Source organism: Seriola aureovittata, chromosome 8 (assembly GCF_021018895.1).
Source record: "Seriola aureovittata isolate HTS-2021-v1 ecotype China chromosome 8, ASM2101889v1, whole genome shotgun sequence".
NCBI classification, from domain to species: Eukaryota; Metazoa; Chordata; class Actinopteri; order Carangiformes; family Carangidae; genus Seriola; species Seriola aureovittata.
This window is the reverse complement of record NC_079371.1, coordinates 28,726,355-28,752,138: the sequence shown is the minus strand read 5'-3', so window position 1 is coordinate 28,752,138 and position 25,784 is coordinate 28,726,355. Positions and strand designations below refer to the sequence as shown.

Genomic DNA, 25,784 nt, shown 5'->3' with positions numbered 1-25,784 from the left:
TACTATCAAGTTGAAAAAAAAATTACCACCAGCATCCAGTGATGACCCTCACTGACAATGCCCACGATGAATTTGAACAGCTGGGGGACAATCTGTAAGATAACATAACAAATCAAAAATGCCTAGTGATTATAGTATATTGTGCCTTATTTGTTAGTACAATAACATGAGATAATATTGTTTAATACCTTAATTTTGGGGTTTTTTTCTCTGCCATATCCGTGTAATTTCAATGGAGTCCAGTGCAAAAGCCTTCTCTGTGTTCTATTCATTATATTTTTTTACAAGCAGGGTCAGATATGCATTGATAACCTGTAATTTAAAAATAAAAGGTTAAAAACATATTTAGCATGTCAAACAATAAATCAAATTTTGTGTGCCTAACTGAAAACTATGGTCAACAGGGAAACCATTTTAAAAGAAAAGAATGTTAACACCGCACCTCAACCGAACTCCCTTTGTGGACCAGTGTTATATGTTATAAATGGGCCGATTTTGGAGAGGAGGACATAGACCTTCTTCCCCTCCCATGCATCTTTCACATCTATAAAAGCAAGTTTTAAAGTTGTAGGAATGAAATTCTGTCAGGACTTATTTAATTGATCTTCAAAAGTAAACTTGGGATACAATGTCATTTTACTCAAATGGTCAAATACAAAGCTGGCAAAATCTTGGTGTTGGATTAGAATGACCAATTTAACATGACAAAAATGTTTTTTTCTATACATTTGTTATCTTGAGGGTGTCATACATTCAAATTCATCAAATTTGGATTATTGTAATGTTTATTTTGACTTCTAAGCTATTTCAAGTTTTCAGATGGTGCAATATTCTGCTGATCTTTAAACCTATGACCAACTCATATATATATTTATATATATATAGCCCACCTTTACGGTTAACATGTGAGTGTTACAATTTATTTCAGTATTTTACTGTTATCCTTATTTGCTAAATCCTTGGGGTTCTTATGACTGTATGTAAATCTCTAGCAGAGCACACCCATAAAATTTTCATCCTCAACATTTGAAGCTTGCAAATGGAGTTAATGTATATAAAAGTGAATACATTTATTAAACATATGCTTGCTGATAGGGGTGTCCACTGTGAAGTTTATGGATGCAGGGGAGGCTAACCTGAAAGTGCAGCGGTCCTTTGCCCTGTGGTATTAGTGGAGAGGCCAGCAGAGGACGGGATGGTAGGCAAACCAGCAGAGGATGGGTTGGTAGCTGGGACACCAGAGGACAGGATGGTAGCTGGACCAGCAGAGGACGGGATGGTAGGCGGGCCAGCAGAGGACGGGATGGTAGGCGAGCCAGCAGGGGACAGAATGGTAGCTGGGACAGCAGAGGAAGAGATGGTAGGCAGGCCAGCAGAGGACAGGATGGTAGGCGGGCCAGCAGAGGACGGGACGGTAGGCGAGCCAGCAGAGGACAGGATGGTAGGCGAGCCAGCAGAGGACAGGATGGTAGCTGGGCCAGCAGAGGACGGGATGGTAGCTGGGACAGCAGAGTACTGGATGGTAGGTGAACCAGCAGAGGACGGGATGGTAGGTGGGCCAGCAGAGGACTGGATGGTAGGTGGGCCAGCAGAGGACTGGATGGTAACTGGGACAGCAGACAACGGGATGGTAACTGGGACAGCAGACAACGGGATGGTAGGTGAGCCAGCAGAGGATGATATGGTAGCTGGGACAGCAGAGGAAGGGGTGGTAGGCGGGCCTGAGGAGGATGGGATGGTAGTCAAGCCAGCAGAGGACGGGATGGTAGGCGGGCCTGAGGAGGATGGGATGGTAGTCAAGCCAGCAGAGGACGGGATGGTAGGCGGGCCTGAGGAGGATGGGATGGTAGTCAAGCCAGCAGAGGACGGGATGGTAGGTGGGCCTGAGGAGGATGGGATGGTGGAACAATCCACTGAAAGTTTGTGTGGAACTCTTTGGTTGTTCCTCTGTATAGGCAACCAAGTGATCTGTATTGATTTTTGGGATCATCACTCCTTGGCTGTCTACAAGGTTCACACTTTTCCCTGCAATTGCCAAAATGGTGTATGGCCCAAGGTAAGTTGGATCCAATTTACCCCCTGTCCTCTGCTGGCTCCGAACATTTAATCTCAAGACCTTCATGCCCACCTGAAAGTAGGGAGTAGGCTTTGTGCCTTTCGACTTTTTGTGAGGTTTGTCCTTGCTGTTAAGGATAGCACTCTGAAGAGCATCATCAAGCTTGAGGACGTCCTCTGTTACCTCCTCAACAGACAGGTTGTCTTCAATACTGCTATCCACCTATGAAATTATTTCACAATTTAATTAGAGCACTAATACATACATTGCTCTCATGTTACATTATGACTATATTTAAAATGTTTGTTTCATCAATATACAAAGTGCAACTCACCCTGTATTGATCAGGTATTTGAGATGGAAACCTCGCCTCTCTCCCGAACATTAAAAAAAAAGATGAGTATTTGGTCGTCATTTGGCGCTTTGTGCTCAGGCCAAACATGACAGCGTCCAAATGCTTGTCCCATTCATCAGTTTTTTCCTGGAGAAAATTTGGACAGTGCCCTAGAAAAAAAGAAAATAAGAATAGAGCAGTTCTTAAAAAGTTTTTTTAAGTCTTTAATACATTTTTCAAGAAGTAAAAAAATATTTATAAGTGATACTTATCACATGTTAAAATAGACATACCTCTGGAATGTGCCATTCATCTTTTCCACCAGCCCGTTAGTCTGTGGATGGTAGGGTGAACAAAGGCTTTTTTGTATCCCTAGTATTTTGTAGACATTTTGTTTATCTGTATTTGGAATAAATAAAGACAGTAAATAAAAAATATTCATAGATGGAATATGATTTGACTGTGATAGCCAATGAATATAATAGTTAAATAAGTTATTACCAAAATTCTGTATATGATAAATGTTCGTTATATATTTATTTCATGTCAGTAGTTATTCATACATACGTCGTTCACAAACTCCCAGCCTTGATCAGCCAGAATCCTCTTTGGAGCATCAATCTGATCAAAAATTTGAGGATGCATTGAGTTACTTCCTCTGCGGTTTTAGATTTGATGGTGTATGCCTGGGGCAGCTTGGATAAATAGTCAATCAGTACGCATATGTACTGACTGCCTGTAATGGTGGTTTTTAATTTCCTGATTAAGTCCATTCCAATAAGTAACACAGAAAATATTGACTGATTAATGTGTCATATTTAATTATAGTATAACTGACCATCTGTAAAAAGTTAAAAAATTGTAAATTGTGAACTATTAGAATTTATTTATTTTTTATTCATTTTTTTACTTTTAAAGCTATTAAATATTTATAGGATTTGTCACATAAGAAGTTGCATTGCTTCTAAGTAAGGCTATTATTACTAATGTAATAACGGTGGCAAAGCAATTTGGATTGATTGCTGTTAATTGAAGATAAATCACCAAAAAAAAACACTCTCAAACACACACATCCTTAACTATTTCTATAATATATTTAAATATATCAGAAGGCACACTTACAATTGCTTTTAAACCTATTTAACATTTATTAGCATTTTATATGATTTGCCACATAAGATGTAGCCTATGCTCTCATTAGGCCAATGATTGCAATTTAGCTTGAGGGCCCAACTCACCTTGCACCTCAAAACTCTTGGTTTTGTGGCAAAAATTAGATTTTTGGATTTTGGACAATCCTGGGGGGAAGCTTCCATCATTTAAGAAGCATAGTGTCTGGTCAAAGAGACAGGGATCCATGATGGGATGTCGCAATCTGTGCATTCTCAGGTTAATTGAGGTGATGTAAGTGTAGATTTTGAACACTTCACATCTCTTTCTGCGCACGGAACTTTGGTTAATATGTGGGCGTGGACGTGTCAATCCAATATGTGTGGATGTCTCAATCAAGTATGCATGGACAATCTCTCTTTCTCTCTTTCTCTCTCTATACATATATAATACATACATATATAATACACACATATATATATATATATATATATATATATATACATATATACACCTTTTAAGTCCAACATTAGGAGCTGGAATCAATTTTTGGCAAGTAAAATACTGCATTGTATGTGTTGCATTGGCCCTTTACACAGTTTTGAACTAGTGAAAACTACTGGTTATGATATAATCTTCAAATCATAATTGTGGTGAGTGATTTGAAGTTATTTTGAGGCAGAAAACCCTTTCAGTCCAAATGTCAGAAAGTCATACATAAGTCAGACATACATCATGTTAATAACAGTCTATTTAACAAGGATATCAGACATAACAGACATACAAACATAAAAATAACGTTATTGACTGTAATCACGTTAATATCATGCCTAATTACACTATAAACAGCAAACACGTTTATGGCCGCAAATTCTGTTGAAATAAACGTTATCGTCTCACACATACATGACATCACTATTAACTCGGATATAGAGTTAGTGTATTTGTTCGTAATGGCTGTTTGATCCAGATGAAAGCAGCTGTAGACGCATGGAAACTGCGCTTTTCAGCTTTAAAAGGCTGCGCGCGCTCCCGCGGACGGAAATCCCTTTTTGGGAGGCAGTCACTTTTTGGCACGACACCGGCACCGTTCTCTGTTCTGTTCGTGGACAGCAGGGTGCAGTAATGTGTCTTTAGACGCAGTAAGAAATTAAAAGAAGAAGAAGAAGAAGAAGACGCACTATAGCAACGGTCAAACAATGGCGGACTCAGCTGTTGTGCTGAGGTCCTTATTTATCTTTTGTTTATTTCTGTCGTTTAAAGTCTCGACTACAGACGAAATTACAACGAACCACACATTTAACACGACCGTGTCCGATGACCGTAACGTGACTTCTAACGTTACAGACAGTTATACAACCGCTCAGCCTCCAGAGTCTGAGACTACACAACCGATACAGATCTACAGCAGCACAGAGCAGCCCGGTCAACCGACACCTCCCGCGGAGCCGCTGCCCGCCTCCGGTCGCCTGCTTACTCCTGCTACTAACGGTTCGAGTTAACCGTAGAGTTAACCCAGTACACGGTTAAACACATTCTCAGCTCTTAGTGTTGTTTTAAATAGCTAGTTAACTGAGGTTTACACTAAGCTAATGTGGTAGTTAGCAGTGAAGCAGTTCTTTTTGTCTAAAACGTTTATTAGCTACAGGAATCAAAACCGGAGGTTCAGAAGTCTGTATGTATGTCCAGTTCGTTAATTCACTGATCTAAATAAGTCATATGATTATATAGATTAAGTTAGGTTTAGTTCCAGTTTTCTCAGTCAGGTGGAGAGAGTCTCAGGCAGGTGGATGGACAGGCTCTGTTTTGAGTTTCCCTCTAACCCGGGGATCTCCAAACTTTTTTCCTCTGAGACCAAAATGTTAACATAAGCTAAAAAAAACATGGCTCAAGTTGAAGCCACTCATTTAATCCATGACAACATATTTCCTGTTTGTTAAGAAGTTAAATTTATATCTGTTCTGTTATCAGAAGAGTTGATCTGATTGACAGATCTGATCGATCAGCTGACAGTTGATCTGATGTAAGCAAACTCATTTGACTGACAGCTGACAAGTAATGATTTGGTGTTTGGGGGTATCTGTGTATTTGATTTAGTTCATTTGGAATAAATTTACTGAGTGAAGTTGTGCTACTGGTAGCTCATGATCTAACCTGTGTGTGTGTGTGTGTGTGTGTGTGTGTGTGTCAGTTGACAGCGTGTGTCCCTGTGACCAGTCCAGAGGTGTGTGTGACATCAACTGCTGCTGTGACAGGGACTGTGGTGAGGAGGTGGCTCTGTTCACCGGCTGCTCCGTGACCTCGGTCAGGTGAGTTTTCAGTCACTGAGATACAGTTGAAGGCTTGTGCTGTTACCTGTGTAGTCATACGTAATAAAGGTCTTAAAAATACAGAGGCTTCTGGCAAGCAGCTAAACATCTGTACTGACATTGAAAACATTGAGGAGGTAATAACTTACATTGTACATTTGACATAAAGTACTGTACATCTCCACAGCACTGTCAACACAATATTCACCAATCTGCTGCTCTCACTCTCTCTTTGTCACAGAAACACTGTTTTTAATTCACTCATTTATTCAGTCACTTCCATTTACTTACTGTCAACGAAACTGAGCTTGTTCTTCCCACATGTCAGATTAAAAGGATGGTGATGGATCAGCGAGGGCTAATGGCCTTCGAGGCCCTTTAATGTGAAAGATCCAAGCAGGAAATGTTGTCTCATTGACAGCGTCTTAACAGCAATTTAAAAAAATGCTGAATGGAAGTGACTAGAAGTTATTAGTGAATAAAGAGAGTCTCAGTGGTCTGAACCCATTTATTGAATCAACCACTCTTTTGGCAAAACCATAAACAATTTTCATTTGGTTAAACACAAGTTTCAGATCTCATTTCACCTCAGTGGTCTGAACCCATTTATTGAATCAACCACTCTTTTGGCAAAACCATAAACAATTTTCATTTGGTTAAACACAAGTTTCAGATCTCATTTCACCTTTTTACAAAACTCCAAACACATTTTCACTCACTAAAACACACTGTGCACTGTGATGCACTCATATGCATAAAGTTAGACATATTTTTACCACAGGTTTTCATAACTTACACACAACAACTCAAAACTGTTCACACTTGTTACTAATGATGTCTTAAAACCAGTATCAACCAGGTCAAAGTGCACAGGTTGATCAAGAAATTAGTTTTAGCAATTGTAAAAAAACTGTAAGAGCAACATCTTTTACAAACAGTATCTACACAGGCTCATCCTCACTGTTTATTTTTCTCTGTTTCCAGTGGCAACAAGCAGCTGTGCAGCCATGATGTGGCGTTGTACTCTTTAGGCAGCACCGTAGACGGCTACTCAGATCCACAGGTGTCTGTCACCAAGGAGACCAGTTATGACATTTTCTGCATTCAGTCACAAAACAGTGAGTCAGTTGGTAGATTTAGATTGATCTTCAGGATCAGGCTGGTGTTATTGTTCTTCAGAATATATATAATGTGCAGAATATTGCTGTTTGAGGAGTTCCTCGTAGACTGAACCAGGCCACAGACAGGAGCAATAATGTCACTAATGACTACCAGGCTCTTTGCCTACAGTCTGTTTCAGCTGCTGATTGATGTTTGTGTGCAGGTGTTGATGGATTCTCTCATCCCTCTCCTGTTCTTCCAACCAACGGCAGCTTTGACTCTCTGTTTCAACAATTCACCAGCTTTATGTTTGACCTGGAGGGAAACAGAGGTCAGCTGTCTCCTGCAGAGCTCCGGGCCTCCTCTGGATACCAGGTACATCTCTGTAGTCACTGTTCACCTTTCTCTGGTTTTCTTTAACTGTCTACAGCACTTAACACTATGTTGGCTCTCTGCTGACAGGTTGTGTTTTTGTGTTTGTGTGTTTTCAGTTTGGGGATGAGATGCTGACGGCAGGTGAAGGTGGAGACAGAGGTTTGTTCTCACTGCCAGCTCCTGGTCTCACTGCTGACTGTGTGGACACCAGTCCTGCAGGTAGATAAGACTTCTGTTGAGCAGCTAATTGAGTGAGTTGCACAGCAGTGTTTATCTGACATTAATTATATAAAATCAGCTGCTGTTAGTGGGATCGTCTCTGCTCACCTGAGCTGCATCATGTTCTTTTGTTGGTCTCTGTGTCAGTATCATTGTGTGTGTTGTTTAAAGCTGTCCAGCACACACAACACTGCTGATGAACTGCAGCATCTGACAGTCAAACTATCAGTGGTTTTAAATACCTCTGAACACTGACCGATGACCTCTTGTAACTTCACTGACTGACACACACTGGATCTTAATGTTGGGAATAAACTGCATAGAAAAGTAAATACAGCTCAGTTAGAGGGAGGCCACAGATGAAATATAAAGAGTAAAGTTTTCAGACTGTACTTTGAACCTTTCCCCTCACAGAGGCACTACAGAGCAGTGAAATACTCTGTCTGCTTTCATCTCACCTTTCTCCCATTTTATTTTATTTGATGTAACTTCGTCCTTGTCCTCATCCCTGTCCTGTGTTGTCAGTTGTGTTGCTTTTATACCTCTGCACCGGCGCCAGTCAGGGTTGGAGGCATATTTTTTTCGGGCTGTCCATCTGTCCGTCCATACATATGTACGTACGTACGTCTGACCCATTCTTGTGGACACAATATCTCAGAAACATCTTGGCGGAACTTCTTCAAATTGGGCACAAACATTCAGGATGAGAAGGTTAGATTTTGGGGGTCAAAGGTCAAAAGTCACAGGTGTGGTGACCTCACAAAACACAGTTTTGGCCTTTTGAACGCAATGTCTCTGTAACACCTTAAGGGAATTTCTTCAAATTTGGTAAAAACGTTCATCTAGACTGAAACCTAACCCATAACTCAAGACTTCACAGCAATTATGACAAACTTTCACACTAATGGTTCATGTTTTCTATGACTCTGGATAAACAGGGATGTAACCTGAAACTTGTCTGAGTGGAGGAGGCAGACAACCACCAGGAGGTGATTCTAGTTCATTATGTTGTGTTCTCTGATCTGACCTGAGAACAGTCACCATAAACCCATGGTCATACCAGACCAAGAAAAGCTGCTGAGCGCACTGACCTGAGCACAGCTCTGTTTCATTCAACTCTTCACTCATAACAAAAAGGCTGTGTTATTACTTCTACCAAAAGTTACAGACTCTGCCCTTAAACGTCTTCTCCCAGAATAAGACCACACAGCCTGAAGTCACAGTCACACATCAGCTGATTCTCTACATGAGTTCAACATGTTTGTTCCTGCAGACACACAACATCCCTCAGCCTCCAACACTGTGATAACAACAAGTACATGATGTTTATAACAGCAACTGCAGTGGTTATTGTTGTATGGCTCCTGTCATAGAACAACAGAGGACAAAGTGCAACACAAATAAAAGCGAAGCACAGGCTGATCAGTGTGATTGACTTCCTGTAACATGGAACGGTTCAGCAGGACAGAGGTGAGGCGATGGTGGATCTGAAAAATCCTCTCATCACTTCATTTCCTCTTATTCAGATGATTTCATTATTGATATTAATAGCTTGTTAAATAGAGTGTTAAAGGAACAGTCTGACATTTGAGGAAAGAAGTTTCTTTATCATCTTGTGTTATTGTAGTTTCTTATTTCAAACATGTTTTCTAAAATGAGTATTTTTCTTCCTTTATGAGTGTTTTCATTGATAACCTTTGTTTTGACAGCGTTCTTAAAGGATCAGAGCAGAGCCTGTTCCCGGCGTCTGGTCCTGCACCAGGACTGCAGCACTTCAGCGGCCCTCAACATGGACACCTACACTAACATCCATGTCTGTGCCGTGAGTCTGCTGCACTCTGTCTCTTCCTTAAAAACATCCACACTCACGTTCTTACTCTCTGAGGTGATAGTCGTGATGTTGATGCTGTGATTAAAGGAGCAGGGTTCACTTTTTGTCGGCCTGTTGATATTTATCATCAATAGTTATGTATTTAATTATTGACAAAATAAAGTAACATGGATCTGTAAATAAATTAAAAAAACACTAAAATGTTTCAAACATGAAGTAACTGAACATAAAGAATCATTTAAAGATGTTTAACTAAATCTTCTCTACTCTACAGGTGAAGAATAAAGATGCAGCAGTAAGTATTTTAAATTGACTGGCTCCAGCTTCTTAAAGGGAAACTTCACACTCAGTAGGTTTTATGTAGAGCATGTTTATAACACTATCTACTGATCCTGGCCCCATTTTACAGTTTTCTTTACGATGGAAGTTATTATTGCAGAGAAAAATCCAGTAGTTGTGTTAAAAATCTATGATGAGACACTCCACCTCTAAACTACAGACACCACATATAAGAAGGACTTTGGGTCATGCAAGGGAAATACAAGCCCTTACCAGTCGATAGAAGTTAGACATTAAAAAAAGATTTCTTTAATGGTTCCACTAATTCTGTGGAATTAAAACATTAAAATGTCTGAAAACCGGAGGAGAGACAGAGGAAGATTGGAGAAATCGATAATGAAAATAAATGTCTAACTGATTACTAAGTGACAATAAACAGAGTAGAAGTGGTTACATGACCATCATAATGAGAGACTCAGAGGTTTCAGAGTTTAAATGATGCAACTCCATAACAAACGTGTTGAAACAATGTATTCAGAATTATGTGTTCATATGTCTATGTAGAACCACAGTGTCTCCATGGTGTACAGTTACATTTTTGTTCTTTTTAATTGTATTTTATTTATAGTTTTTTTTTTTTTAGTTTATTTTAGCCTTCAAATCCCACAATGCGCCTCAGCTCAGTGTTGATCTGCAGATGTTGGATGCTGTGAAATAATCACATATTGTCTCATGCCTCACAGCCTCTGCTGACCCAGGAAATTTAGCAAGACAGTGACATTTGTTTTGAACATGAACGTGTCTCCATCATTGTCTTACCACACAGAGCAGAAACTGAGGTTAATGCTGCAACTCAGACACAGAACTATGACTCCTTTCTCTCTGCTGATACGGAGAATCTGTACTAACTAACCTATACCAACAAAGCATCAGTGTAACTGTTGTCAGTATTTAAAGCGGCACAATAACCACTCTGATCTGTTTTCTACTGTGACTCAAGCAACGTTCAAGTCTCTGTAAGTTGGTGTTGAAGTGTTGTTGTGATGTGGAATTAATGGAGACTCTGTGAACTGATATAAACTGCTATAAATGAAGCAGAGGGTGAATATGGGTGAACATGTCTGACTGATGTGTCTCTGGTGCTGCTGCAGCTTGTTCCTGTGGAGGTAGCTTCAGTCGTCCTGCAGTCTGTAGACCAGACTCAGACTGAGCTGAGCATGAGTGAGAGAGAAGACCTCAGTCCTGTTCTCCTGAACCCCGGCCTCTGTGCTAATGTGGTCCTGAAGGTGAGTCCACTAGAGTCCAGCACCTGACAGTTTGTAGAGTAAAACCTGTATTTATAACATTATCTACCAGAACATTGCAAGTGTTGTTCTCGTCAGGGGGGAAGAACTGCTGAAACAAACACAGACATCTTAGTACACATACACTCTGTGAGCACTTTATTAGGGACACCTGTACAATCAAATACAGAGCATAGCATCTACCTTTACTGATCTCATCATGTTCACTGTTTGTTGAAAATTAGTAAATTCATAACATGTTAATTACTGAGCTCGGAGTTAGAGGTGCTGTTGTTCTTTTTCTGTTTTTTCTACTGTTACTGTTGATCTGTTGACAGAAGAAAGAAACAGTCAGTGAATTTTTGGAACAACAGTTATGATCAGATCTTCATCAACAACACACTCAACATCATTGTGTTGTTATCGTCCATATTAAAAACATGATTCAAACATTCACAGTGTGGCTGAAATAGTGTGTGACATGAACAGAAGCAGAGTGGAGTCAGGAGTTATCAGACCTGGAGTCAGTCAGTGAAACCAGACTTCTAACCAACACTCAGACATTTAGAGAAACATCAGCTGATGTGAACCAGGCCTCACAACAAAGATCTCAGAGACTGAGGATGAAGAAGAGATGATGAGCATGAAGCTGAAAGAGTCTCAGAGTTCAGATCTTCATCAGTCCACAGTCACACAGACTGTCTATAGATGGAAATGATTCAGTGAAGAGGACGTTCAGCTGAGACGACTCCAGAAGCTCCACACAGATAGAAACATGAAAACATCCTCCAGGTGGAGCAGGGTGGAGGGAGCATCAGGATCTGGGTCTCTGCTGCCTCTGGACCTGGACAGCTCCACATCATCGAGTTTATCAAGGTCTCTTCCAGGATCATGTCAGGGTGTCTGTCCACCTGCTGAAGCTGAGGAGAAGCCGCTGATGCAGCAGAACAATGACCTTAAACATCAAAGGAAATCCACATTTTGGAGTGGTCCAGTCAGAACCCAGACCTGAAGAGACTTGCCCACACCAGACATCTGAGAATCTGTCTGACTGAAGCAGCTCTATAAGAAGAATGGTCCAAACTTCCTCCTGAACAGCAGCTCTGATCAACAGCTACTGAGGAGCAGGTTTCAGAGGAGCTTCAACCAGTTATTAAATCCATGGTTTTCTGACTGTTTCCACCAGAGCTGTGACGGTTTAATGACAGTGTTCCATAACAACACAGAGATTATAATAGTTTGAGTGATATCAGCTCAGACACACTGTGTCTGTCTACATCTCTGTCTTGATGAGAATCTGATCAGATTTTTATCACCAATCAAAAACCACTGAATATTATTGACATCATGAAGTAGACTTTATGACAGAGCAATTGGATTGCATTAGACTGTACAACTGTACCTAATAAAGTGGACACACCAAGAGCTCAAACTGTAATTATTTCCTCCTGTAATGAAACATGTATCAGATAAAAGGAGTCCCTGTGCTCTGGTCTCCTTCTGTCTCCTCAGGTCGGGTATGTGGTGACGTACAGTCCAGCAGGACAGATACTGAACATGTCTGTGTCTCTGGTGCTGGGATTTGTCCGTAAAGCTGCTCTGCCTCTGAAACAGGACTTTCAGATCACCTTTGTTCAGGTACAGTCACTCAACAACATACTGCTGATGTGTCATGGAGTGTTTTTTATAGATGAGGAAATCTTGATCCTGCTGTGTCAGATTCTGTTTTGATTTGTAGAAGACAGAACCTGCTGAATGTTCAGTGACAGATTTACCAGGACTTGAAACGAAAAGCAGAGAATCAGTCTCTTCATATAAAAGGCCTAGGAAGGTTTAACAAGGAGCAGCTGAGCTTCTTACCTTCTGCAGACAGTAACATGAGTTAAAGCTGTGTCTGTGGTTGTGAGCTGTTGGAGACATGTGGACTACAGTTGAGACAGGTGTGATACTCAGCACCATCAGACCTGCAGCGAACACTGTTACTGCTGGAGGATCATTAGTTTAATAATAACAATGATGATAATAATAATCTTTATTGTCCATGGATGTGGACGTTTGCCTTTGGCTTCACAGGCTGTTAAAACACAAACAATAAATACAATAAGAAAGTAGCACAACATGCACAGAGTGAGGATCTGAGCAAAAACCTGAATGTACTTATTTTTTAATTTAATATATATAAATATTATATAAATATTTATATATATATATACGTATATATACGTATATATATACGTGTATATATATATATATACGTATATATATATATATATATACGTATATATATATATATATATATATATATATATATATATGTATAACAAGTCCTCATCTTGGAATCAGTCATTTGACAAAACCAAGTTCACTCACTAGCTTTTTCCGGGGCTTTCAGCTACATCTCAGGGTCTTCCTCAGTGGATGGAGTTTTCTCGGGTGTCAGTTGCTGTTAGAAAGAAGAAGACCATGTGATGTGACTGAAAGCTCTGCAAACTGACCTTGAGTTAACAGAACTCTTGATTTAAGTGTTGTAAAACCTTTTAAGATGTGTGGTGAGGATGTATCAATGAAAACATGTTGTTGATGAGACTGAGTGAGCGTCCTGCTCTGTGTCTGTTATACAGCAGAACGTGGAGCAGGCCACAGTCCACTACAGTGGAAATCCAGGTTACGTGGTTGGACTGCCTCTAGTGTCCGGAACAAGAGCAGCAGAATATCCTTTACCTGCCTCACTGTGATGGACACTGAACGAATAACAGTAAACAGGGTTCAGTTCATGTACAGTGTCTAATGAGAAGGGGGGCGTTCTGATCTGCTACAAGGGCCAGGATTTGTCCTTAACAGTCATCTTCACTGGGATTGTCAGGAGCATAGATCTCAGGGACACACTGTCTCTTCTCCACGGTGCTGAGGACCAGGACTGTCTGCATGGTCCACATCAGCGCTCCCCAGTCCTGTTCGGTCTGGACTCTTTGTCTGGCTGCACTTTAAGGTACAACATCCTCACACTCAGCAAATCCCACCTCTGTGGACAGGTACAGGGCCTTCTTGAGACTTGTCTTATTCCTGCAGACTGGAGGACGCTGCCAACTGCTCGCTGGTGTCCCAGCTGCTCCTGGATGTCCTGAGAGGAACAGACTCTCCCCAGTATGTGGCCTCACTGGGAAACTCCCCATTAAACAATCCACTGGACTGGGTGCAAGTTCATAGCAACTTCAACCCTGGGGTGAGTTCAAATTCAGTCAGAGCAATAGGTCCAACACCTAATAATACATGATAATAATAATAATAATAATAATAATAATAACTTTATTTATATAGCACTTTTTAAAACAAAGTGACAAAGTGCTGTACAAACAGAAACGAAACAAAGAAATAAAAGACACAAAGGAGAGAGGCCAGACTGGAACTTATCAAAGAGGTTGTTACTTTTGAAAGAAATGGAAGTTTGGAGATTGGTCTGTAGTTGTTAAGAACTGAGGGGTTTGAGTTTGGTTTCTAAAGGAGGGGAGAGACTAAAGCAGTTTTAAAATAGGCGGGAAAAGACTCAGAGTTCAGGGAGCTGTTAACAGTGGACAAAATGTGAGGGCCAATAGTAGGGAGAACCTCCTTCAGACATTGAGTTGGTAAAATGTCCAAGGGGCAAGTAGAGGACTTCATGCTATTTATAACTTTTAATAAAGTTTCATGGGCAATTTCATTGGAGGAGAGCTGGCTGGGTTAGGTGTGGATTCTGCTAATTTCCCAGAGTTTGAAGTGCCCACAAGTGGTTGGCTGCTGTTGAACATTGATCTGATAGAATCAATTTTGTCTTTTAAAATGGGTCAAAAACCAATTACAAAGTTTACGAGTGTGTTCTTTCAACCAGGGAGAGCTTTTGGAAGATGGATGAGTGCGAAATTTACATGGAGTCACTAAGTCTATGGTGGCCAAACTGATATCATTGAAATGATTTAGCTGATCAGCGGTGGGAAGATAAGTGTCTGGCGGAGTGGCAGAGGAGAGGAAGACCTGCCTAAATGTACTGGTAGTTGAGGGGTTAAGGACGCGTGAGGGCACACAATTTCCTAGGAGGTGGGGCAGAGAGTAAATTAAAGATAAGATAATAGGGTGGTCAAAGGTCAAAGGTCAGTGTGACCTTACAAAATACTTTTTATCCATAACTCAAGACTTCACAGCAATTATGACAAATTTTCATACAAACGGTTCATATTTTTTAGGACTCTGGATAAACAGGGATGTAACCTGGAACTAGTCTGAGTGGAGAAGGCAAACAACCACCAGGAAGTGATTCTAGTTTTTATTTATTTTATTTTATTTTCTCAGGTCTAACTTGTAAGTGAATTCTCGATCTCACTGTGACTTCCTGATTAAATAAAGTATAAATGAATAGACAAACACAGTGGGTTCAGAAGACATACATCATATATCTTCAGGTTATCACACTTTATTATGTAGATTTAATATTAAATGGATATAATTGCCACTTTTGTGCATTAATCTCTCTTTGATAACCCAGAATGTGAAAATATGTTTTGAGAGGTTTTCGCAAATATTGAAAATCAAAAAGTCTTCAGACCCTTTCCTGTGGCTCCAAACTGTGGTCAGCTGCTTACTGCTTTAATTTGAGTCTAGACCTAGGCTCTGGTCAAAAAGTCAAACTAATCTCCTCTCTAACGATTTCTCCTTGACCTTGATGGAAAGCGTCATGAGGTCAAGGAAAGATGTGAAGGAGGATTCATGAGGACTTAAGAAAAGACAATTGCAGTGCAGAGAGAATCTGACTGCACTGACACTAAGCTTCTTATTTTTAAACTAACTTTGTTTATAACACATGGAGGATAAATCCTCCTTTACTAACAACAAAACAAAACAAACAGGGTTCAAATGTTGAAATAAGATGACATGATGTGGGTCTGCTGAGGTGAAACTTCAATGGTATGTCACTTTAAATGTTGCTGCAGCAAGGAATTGTGGGATGGCATTTTCTCCTTTCCTTTCATAAAGGAAGGTCCCAGTGTTTCCTATGCTAAAGGAGATAAGATAGGAAGCATTGATCCTTATTATTTATAGAATTCAACCAGCTCTCATCATGGCTGCTGCTGAAATACTTCCGGGTCATTTCACTCAGTTTGGAAACTTCCTAAGCTAAAAAGACTTTTCTACTGCAGCCTTTGACTGAGTCCACCTGTGGTGTACTGAACTGATTTGACAGAGTTCAGAAATAAACACACCTGTGTGTATCAGGTCCCAGGGATCACCTGCAGGTCAGGACAAAAAAACAAACCACCAGTGAACTCTCTGTAAAAGTCTGGACTCTTCTAGAGCTGGTGTTCAGACAAACTGAGGGATCGGGTAAGAAGGACCCAGGACAGGGAGGGGACCAAGAACCCAACAGTATCTTTAACAGACTGGGACCTGAGACTGGAGCAATGGTTCACTTTGCAGCTTCACAATGACCTGAAAAAAAACATCCAAGACAACACTGGAGAGTCTTCAGGACCAGTCTCTGACTGCTCCTTAGTGTCCTTATGTCCCTGTGTCCCTGTGTCCAGACCTGGATTAAGGGTCTGAAGACTTTCAGTTTTTGAATTTTAATAAATCTGCAAAAATGTCTATAATTAACCTCCTAGGACCTGGCGTCCACATATGTGGACCTCACATTTTGGGTTCTCTAGACCACAATACTAACTTTTTCTCAACAAGGGCTTGGTGACCACATATGAGGATATTATACTGCCACTCAGTAATCGAAATTTAAAACTAATGTCCTCATATGTGGACATCATTTTTCTCAGGTCCCAATCAACCTAAATAGCAAAGAGAAATTAAAAATGCACGCCATGCAAGAGTTCAGGTCTTAGGAGGTTAAATGTTTATATAATGAAGTGGGCAGAAACTGAAGGAGTCTGAAGACTTTCTGAAGCCGCTGCCTGATGAAATCGGCCGATCATGATTGGTGGCCCATCAATCATTTACACTGCAGAGTGATTTACTAAATTCTGCATTTTTTCGGCAGGAATTACAGACAGATAGGTCAAATAGCAAAACAGACGACACACAAATGTATGAGCATCAAATCAGAAACAAAGCACGCCACGCTTCCTAATCAACAACGGTTAATTTCCTTAAGTTTCATCAAAGGAGGGAGCTTTCTCTAAGCTAGCCTTTCCTTTGCCACCATACAGGCGGATCTGAATGATGTTGCTGTTTACTCCGTTAACTTGGAATTGATCTCAAGTACCTTTTCTGTCAGAATGGCCTTTTGCTTGCTTGATGTGACTTCAATGGCCTCTTGTGTGCTAGGCTATCCCCATGTTTGTATATCTTCCTGCACCGCCATGTTTTGATGCTAATGGCAAGAATAGCGTGCATGTAGTTATCTTTATTAAAGTGAAAAAACTGACACTTTCAGAAACTGCTGGACCTGTTTTATTTTGAAAACTCTGGGGTTGTGTTGTATCTAACAGGCAGAAATTGAGACCTTTGGAAACGATGATGTAGACACCCATGGTCTTTCCTGGTAGCCTCGACTAACACTAGTGAATACAACATGATAATGAATTAGTGTTACTGACCTTGTTGTCTTTACTAGCAGCTGTTGTTCAGTTACATTATCTATTGTAATGCTACAACTGTCTTTGTTGTTCCTTGTTCAGAGTATTTTCTGCAACTAACCAACTGCAGAGTGATATGTGTTTTCAGATGTGATAGTATGGATGGAGATTATTTCTGATACAGAGCTAAAACGGTTGTCAGGAATAATTTCTATTCAAAAGTGTTTTAAAATGGAAACAGTAGTGTGGACGTAGCCAAATAGCTCCTTTAAGCAGTAAATAATGTTAATAGTGAGGCCACTATCCAGCAGTATGTATGTCGTTTGCAGGACGCCCAGAGTTGTAGCATCCCGTTATCCTTTCATCTAGAAGTTGAGTGGACCAAACATGGATCCCTGGTGAACCCTCAGCCTCAGATTGTGAGCATCAAAGAAGTGATCCAGACCAACAGCACCAGCTTGGTAAGACTCACAGATACTAATGGAGTAATAGAAAGATGCAAGTCTACTCCACTAATCACCACTTCTGTGTCTTGTTCTCCTACAGTGGTTTGGTGACAGTAGCTTCCTGTCAGTCAGAACCTCCGTGGCTTTCATACCTGTGTCTGCTGCTGCTCTTCCTGGTTACAGAGTTACACCCACCATCAATGCCAAACTACCCTTCGACTTCTTCTTCCCTTTTGTCTGATTTGCTTGACAGTCCACACAGGTTCCACTCACCTGAGTATGCTAACATTTAGCATGAACACTGCTGTGTGGTATTTATGAGCAGCACTGTTTGAATTATCGGTCTATTGCTGTATATTGTGAATAATGTGTATAGAATTTTTTAACATTATTTAACATGTTTTAATAAATGAAACCACTTCATGTATGTAAATCTGATTTTTACACAGATTCACTTCTTCTGAATATCCATGTTCTCAGTATGAAGGCTCAGTTATTTACAGGTTCAGGCTGAGGCCTTGAAGCTTTATAGTCACATCCAGGAGCATCTGAATATTTCACATTCATCAGATCAATGCAGACATTTCACTGGGTTCCATTACTACAGTAACAGGAATCCGGGGTATGATCCATTTATACAACCTTTAAAATAAGACAATGTTTTTATAGTTAATGTTCTAACAGTAAAGCTTCTGTCAACAGCCAGTAGGAAAACTGAAAGCAGGTCTACAATGACAGGTTATCATGGAGTGCATAGTCTGATAATTAAAAACAATGGTGCAGAAAGGTAAATACTATAAATGAAACTGAACAGTTAGAAGTCGATGCCATTCTTCTTCAGGAGGGCTTCAAGTTTCTGTTTGTCTTGTTCCTGTGATGATGGAGACAGACACAGAGAAGAGTCAGTCAGTCAAAGCTTCAACACACACACAGCCAGACCAGACCTGACAGATGTCTTAGCTGTGGTGATCAGTGAAGAAGAATGAGGCATATTATGCACCTCTAATGATTCTTCACTGTTGCACCTATTTTTACTGATCATGTTCTGAGCTCAGCTTTTATTTTAGTGAGTACAATTTAACAGAATCAACTGCCAGTGCTACAACAATAAACCCTCTTTTAAAATAAACTGCAGTTTTTGCTTTAAAGCAGAGTTAAGTTGCCTTACACCACACTCAACTACCACTCTCAGTTCATTCTGACCAAATTTGATCATTTTTTTAAATTATGTTGTCAATTGTAAACCTTTAGAGTCTAAACATACTGAAATTAACTTCTACAATGCCCACCATGTGTAAAGTTTTAAGTGTGGGATATAAAGTCCCCCCAGGTTGTGTCCTCAGTAGTAGTTGTGGCCCTGGTGACACTGTGTTCAAGTGTGTAAAAACGTCTCTGATTTGTTATATGAAACTGAATCACCAGTTTATCGCTGCGCTGCTGGAGCTCTGTGACTCTTTGAACCAGGTGGTCGTAGCTCTCCTTCAGCTTGTGGATCCTCTGGTCGGCTCGGGTCTTCACTGACACCAGGATACCTACAACACATTCAAATACAGTCACCTCCGGATGTAGCAGCTACACCGTCTTCTCTTTCTGAGTGAGACCTACATTTTTATTGGGAACTCCAGGAAAATCTTCAGTTTATCAACCTAAACTCTGACACTGGAGAACATGGGCTGGTAGGGCTGAGGTCATTTACATGAGTCTGTGCCTGTAATAATGCGGTAATGACAATAACGATGATTTTTTTATTATTACTTTTAAATTATTTATTTTAAGAATAATTTAATATTCTGTACCCAATCACATCACTCAGCTTTAAATGACTTTACCTGAACAAGGTAGCTGCTCTGTGAGGTTTTACTCAGACACAGTGGTGCCTTGAATTTAATGCTAACATTAACATGCTAACATGCTGGTGTTTAGCAGGTAATGTTTAACTTAGTGCTACCATGCTAGCATTTGCTAATTAGCAAAAAACACAAAGCTGATCACCAGTTTCATCACCAGTTTATTTGGTCATGAACCAACTGGTAGAATGACACGTTTGGCCGGATGATAAATCACAGGGTCAATGTGTGTCTGCACCACACTGAATGAACAGATGGAGAGTCTGGACTGTCGTCTCTCAGTCTGTGTCTCTTTGTCCAGATGTTACAGTCTGGACCAAAATACTGGATTCGATGCTTGATGAAGTCACATCAGATTAATACCAGTGTTGTCTGAAGCTCTTCTCAGACATCTACCTCTACACTCAATAACACTGTGGTTTGTTTGAATCTAAAACTGGCAGTATAGACAGTACAGACACTACAGACGTCCATTGTAGTGGACAGAGACTGACAGTCTGTCACTGTCTGTTGACATCTGCCTGACAGCTGCAGACAGATGTTAGCTGCAGTCAAATGTTTGCTGCAGGTACAGACAGATGTTAGCTGCAGTCAAATGTTTGCTGCAGGGACAGACAGATGTTAGCTGCAGCTGCAGACAGATGTTAGCTTAAGTTGCAGACAGATGTTAGCTGCAGTCAGATGTTAGCTGCAGGGACAGACAGATGTTAGCTGCCTCTACAACAAACACTGACTGAGCTCAGATCAGTCTGAGGAGGCGTTCTTCAGTCTGTCTCTCTCTGGTAGAGTCTACAGTCAGGACCACATGCTCCTGACCCATGATCCTGATCCACCACAGTCATGTAAACTGCAGCAGGTCCACACAGACTGTGACTGTTCACTTCACAGTCTACAGGTCTGAGGAGAGTCAGGGCGGCTCACACAGTAGCTGTCAGCCATGTTACCATCTCACTTTAATAATCAGTAGATCATCTAAACATGATGAAGCCTGAACTGAAGCAACAAGTCAGGGACACAACATGTGGTGAAGATGTGTTTACATCTGTTTCGCTGTGTTACTGACCGTTGATGATTCTAGCCACCCTCCAGAGTCGCAGCAGGATGAGGAGACCCATCCCATCAAAGGCATCCTCGTGGAAGATGAAGACGATGTCAAGGATGAAGGACACCACCACCACCAATCCGTCAAACACCTCAAATTTATGGTAGAAGAACTCCAGGTGGTACGCAAACAGCTTCCCAGCCAGCTCCACCATGAAGAAGGTGAGGAGAGCCAGGCTCAGGTAATGAAACACCTGCAACAGTAAACACGGCTCAGTCACAGACCTACAGGTTGTAATGACGCCTGAGGGTTTCCTTTGATAAGAGACTCACCTCAGGAGCGATGTGGCCATGCTCCAAGTTGATGACAGACAGGTCTATTAGCAGCTCTGCCAGAACAAAGATGGCATCCAGGATCACCAGACACACGACCAACACCTGGCATCAGGAGAAGATGCTTCACTTCATCAAAGTTTATCCACCTGAATCACTTCAATAGAACATTCTTCTAGGACAGTGTCAGGTACTTGAGTGTTTATACTTTTAGTCCACTACAATCCTTAGTACATGATAATCTCATAAAATACAATTTGAAGAAACCAACCCCTGACTTGTGACACCTAAAAACCTGGTATCTTCCTGGTGTCATGTTTCAGATGTCTATGAAGTGTTAGCAGCTCCACCACAGATGTTCTCTCTCTAAAGAAATAACTCACATGGTGGAGATAGATAGATAGATAGATAGATAGATAGATAGATAGATAGATAGATAGATAGATAGATAGATAGATAGATAGATACTTTATTTATCCCCTAGGGGAAATTCATGTAATGAGGTTTAAAGGTCTCATATAGTATAAAGATAAAGGTATAAAGGTCCATGTGTAGTTTGATTATAAAGCAGGTGTAGGTTCTATATTAATACTGTGAAAGTATCATGATGGATGGATGATTGAGTGGATGGCTGGATTTTGGATGGATGGAAGGATGATAGATTGATGATGGATGGATATGAATGGATGGATGAATAGATGGATGGAAGGATGATAGATAGATGATTGAGTGGATGGATGGATGGATGCTGACCCTGCTCTACCAGCAGGTGTATGTAAAGCTGGGGTGCCACACCTGGAAACGGTCGGAGCTGTACAGCCTCTTCAGTGATTCTCTGAAGGTCAGGCTGGTTGGGAACTGTCCTGTGGCTGGACTCAGCTCCTCACTGGTCACGTGCAGCTCCTCCTCCTCCCCCCACTCAGCGGGCTGCACATCACCCACAGTGGTGAAATACCTCAGGTATCGAGCCATGACAGCAGGCTCTATGAAGAGGATCACTTTCCACCTCAGCTAACCTCAAGGGAAAGATTACAGGTGACAGGTACGTCAGACGCTTTACAGAGAGATTACACAGCTGCTTCTTCTACAGTTAAATAAATTACAACCTACTAAATGTTGTGTTGTTATTTCAGTCCTTGCTCTGATTGGCTGTGATGCTTGATAACAGCAAAGAAGATAAATATTTGAACACACAGCTTCTTTGCACATTTCTCCATACGTTAAACAATCTGAGTTCACTTCTCCTTTTTTTAGCTTTGCAACATGTTATTAAGAAATCAGGCCATCTGAGCCTGGGGTCAGAGGGAAGCTGCAGTGTCCTCCGCAGTGACTCACCACCCACAATCCAAGAGCTGTATGTTGAAGAAGAAGTCATGAGACTGTTCACAGTTTAAGTGGAAGACATCCACCAATATCATCATAAACCAAAGCCAGTGACAGTGCAGAACGTCTCCAGTAAGCCTAGTCAGGATTGATCAGAGGCATCTTAAGTTATGAGCAAATATAGAGCAGGCCACGCCCACCTAAACCAATAATATGGCTGTTAAGATTTTGGTTCATACTGGTCCCAGAGCATGTTCGCCTGAACTGGTGACAGTCCATCTACTGGGTTTTTAGGCAAAGGTTTTAGGTATTTGTGCCTCCCCTGTGGATGGGGCTCACAATGCCTGTACCCAAACTTGGACTGAGGGTATGTACCAACATTTATGATGATGACTGGTCATGGATCAGGAGTGGTAAACGACCTGACACATCCATGGTGAATATTCAACGATGTGTGAGACGTATACTTCATCATGGTTCTCTGAACCACACGTGCTGTGATGGCTAAGCTGTATTTGAGCTAAGGCTACCTATAGTATTCACTTTGGTTGCATGGAAAAATATACATGAAATTATTTGATTATCAATCCCACAAAAATACCATACACAATCTAACAACAGGTCAAGAAAGAATAATAGGTATGTCAATGAAGATTTAAATGATTGTATAAGATTTATGTTCATAAATCACACTTTGTCACCACATTTACATTTTCCTCAGGGGTGGTTCTGGTGTGGGTTACTGAGCCACAGGACTGGTTCACTGGTTTATCTGCTGTTATGACTAGTTATATAAATCAACAGGATTATTGAGGTTAGAAATCTGCACCTGGAAAATAAATTGAAACTGACAATCACACATTAATCCACTATGACCAGTCAGCTGACTACACTATGTCCTGCTGACAAGTATAGAAATATCATTAAACTTTAATTTGAAAAGACAGACAGCAGCACTTAACTCTACTCAACCAGCTGACTGATTATCTGAACACTTTACATCTCTTTAAATCTGATCACACCAAACTCAGTGCACCAGAAGTTTAAGATCAGTTTTACTCATGCGTTCCTCCATGAAGAGATGGAAGAAGACTGAGGTTATAATTAAGTATAAAGCAGCTTCAGCGAGTTGTACAGTGAATTACAGGTAAATGATCTGCAGCTCTCATAAACCTGAAAACAGTGAAGTGACTTCTGAGAGCAGAGAAGGTTAAACTTGTTCCTACCACAGTTAGAAAGCAGTCAGTGAGTGCGTCTGTGTGTTAGCAGTTAGCCTGTGCTCAGGGTCCACAGCTGAGGGACAGCAGACTCTAACTCGTGATAACAACATCCGTCTGGACTGTTTCTGCCAAGCAAGCGTTTCACTGTCAGCACCGTCTAACTACCAGGGCGGGAACACTCCGTCTCTGAGGCTGGGACTCGTGCTGGATTTACTCACCTTCTCTCTACTTTCCTCTGCGGGTCTTTAGATCTTGTCAGACTAAACTCCTGAACTCAGTTTACTTCAGTCACAAGAACTCCGCCTCCATGTTGAGACCAGCCCCCGTTCACATCGGTCCACAGCGCGTTAAGCTGTTTCCAATTCTGATGCTTTGTGGGTCTGACTACACTTCAACACACTGCTTCACTACAACACACACACCGCTTCACTACAACACACACACCGCTTCACTACAACACACTGCTTCACTACAACACACACACCGCTTCACTACAACACACACACCGCTTCACTACAACACACCGCTTCACTACAACACACACACCGCTTCACTACAACACACACACCGCTTCACTACAACACACTGCTTCACTACAACACACACACCGCTTCACTACAACACACACACCGCTTCACTACAACACACTGCTTCACTACAACACACTGCTTCACTACAACACACTGCTTCACTACAACACACACACCGCTTCACTACAACACACACACCGCTTCACTACAACACACTGCTTCACTACAACACACACACCGCTTCACTACAACACACTGCTTCACTACAACACACTGCTTCACTACAACACACACACCGCTTCACTACAACACACTGCTTCACTACAACACACACACCGCTTCACTACAACACACACACCGCTTCACTACAACACACTGCTTCACTACAACACACTGCTTCACTACAACACACTGCTTCACTACAACACACACACCGCTTCACTACAACACACTGCTTCACTACAACACACTGCTTCACTACAACACACACACTGCTTCACTTCAACACACTGCTTCACTACAACACACACACCGCTTCACTACAACACACTGCTTCACTACAACACACACACTGCTTCACACCAGACTGTTTACAGTGAAAACTGTCTCTACAAATCCACCAAGACCTCAGACGGCGGGAACCTAAACAGACGTTTTTTGCCGCTAATAAATATCCAACAAACTATTGTACAGTTATTACAGACAGTGGAGTATATGTTAGGCAGTTACCATTAAATCTACTTATTCATGGACTGAGTTTGCTATGGAATAATGGACGTGAGGAGCTGCTCCTAATTAGCATTTCCTCCAGTGCTTTTATTTTGTTATTTTTTGTTTTTTTTACTTTTAATCTGTCATGTTTCTTCCTGTTTTTTTCATCAGTTTGAAACGACAATAATCACGTCTGGTTGTTTACTCTCATTCACTCACTTCACTCTGAACTTCTGCTTATCTCCAACAACACAATGATAATAAGGTGTTTCAAGCAAAGCTGTCGATGCTAGCACATGTTAACATTTGGTGCATGGATCTAATACATCCATGCTCTGCTGTAGTTGTATTAGTCACTCCTGTACTGATGAGTTCTGCAGCCACTGATGTTCTGTTCCCCCAGGTAGGACTCAGCACAGGTACTCATCATTCTCATTGACCACACTGCCACCTGCTGGCGTCAGCCCATATATTGTATTTTGTATATGATATTTAATGTTTCTTATTGGCTGACCTTTCCTTCCTGCAGGAAAGTGATGTTGAGGTGAGTCCACATGTTAATGAACAGGTGCACTTGTTATTCAATTAAATGTGAAGTTTTCTATATAGAGTCAGTTATGCATTTAGTCCCATAAAGACCTGGCTTACCTGTAATCGTATCTGAAGTTATGGCCCTGAGTACCTCAGAAACACATTGTCTGATAATATACTTCCACCTGTGCAACATTATGAAAATTAGAAACATCCGGTCTCAAAGGGAAGCTGAAAAACTACACCATGCATGTTGCCTCTAGACTGGACAACTGTAATTCTTTATTATCAGGATGTCCCAATAATTCAGTGAAAAGCATCCAGCTGATCCAGAGGACTGACAGGAGGAAG

The 25,784-nt window shown here is 41.0% G+C and overlaps 2 protein-coding genes across 6 annotated transcripts; one reads left to right on the top strand and one right to left on the bottom strand.

Annotated features, from left to right (window-relative positions):
• The first annotated feature begins 4,653 nt into the window (after positions 1–4,653).
• tctn1 (tectonic family member 1) lies at positions 4,654–18,335 on the top strand. 2 transcript variants are annotated; one of them, XM_056383525.1, is made up of 14 exons: positions 4,654–4,991; positions 5,692–5,809; positions 6,794–6,927; positions 7,134–7,285; positions 7,402–7,504; positions 9,214–9,326; positions 9,610–9,630; positions 10,766–10,900; positions 12,410–12,535; positions 13,522–13,607; positions 13,749–13,886; positions 13,967–14,120; positions 17,781–17,912; positions 17,998–18,335. In XM_056383525.1, exons 1-14 carry the CDS (start codon positions 4,700–4,702, stop codon positions 18,136–18,138), a joined length of 1,845 nt encoding a protein of 614 aa, XP_056239500.1. In that variant the 5' UTR covers positions 4,654–4,699; the 3' UTR covers positions 18,139–18,335. The 2 variants fall into 2 exon arrangements, with proteins under 2 accessions (XP_056239500.1, XP_056239499.1); XM_056383524.1 differs by having other exon boundaries at positions 13,519–13,607.
• hvcn1 (hydrogen voltage-gated channel 1) lies at positions 18,276–24,106 on the bottom strand. Of its 4 annotated transcripts, none has more exons than XM_056383527.1 (6): positions 23,880–24,106; positions 21,914–22,134; positions 21,119–21,223; positions 20,808–21,039; positions 19,317–19,429; positions 18,276–18,768 (listed from the first exon to the last, which is right to left on the bottom strand). In XM_056383527.1, exons 2-6 carry the CDS (start codon positions 22,088–22,090, stop codon positions 18,712–18,714), a joined length of 684 nt encoding a protein of 227 aa, XP_056239502.1. In that variant the 5' UTR covers positions 22,091–22,134; positions 23,880–24,106; the 3' UTR covers positions 18,276–18,711. The 4 variants fall into 4 exon arrangements, with proteins under 4 accessions (XP_056239502.1, XP_056239501.1, XP_056239505.1 ...); XM_056383526.1 differs by having other exon boundaries at positions 21,914–22,129; positions 23,880–24,103; XM_056383530.1 differs by lacking the exon at positions 23,880–24,106 and adding an exon at positions 23,668–23,822.
• Between the last annotated feature and the right edge of the window lie 1,678 nt (positions 24,107–25,784).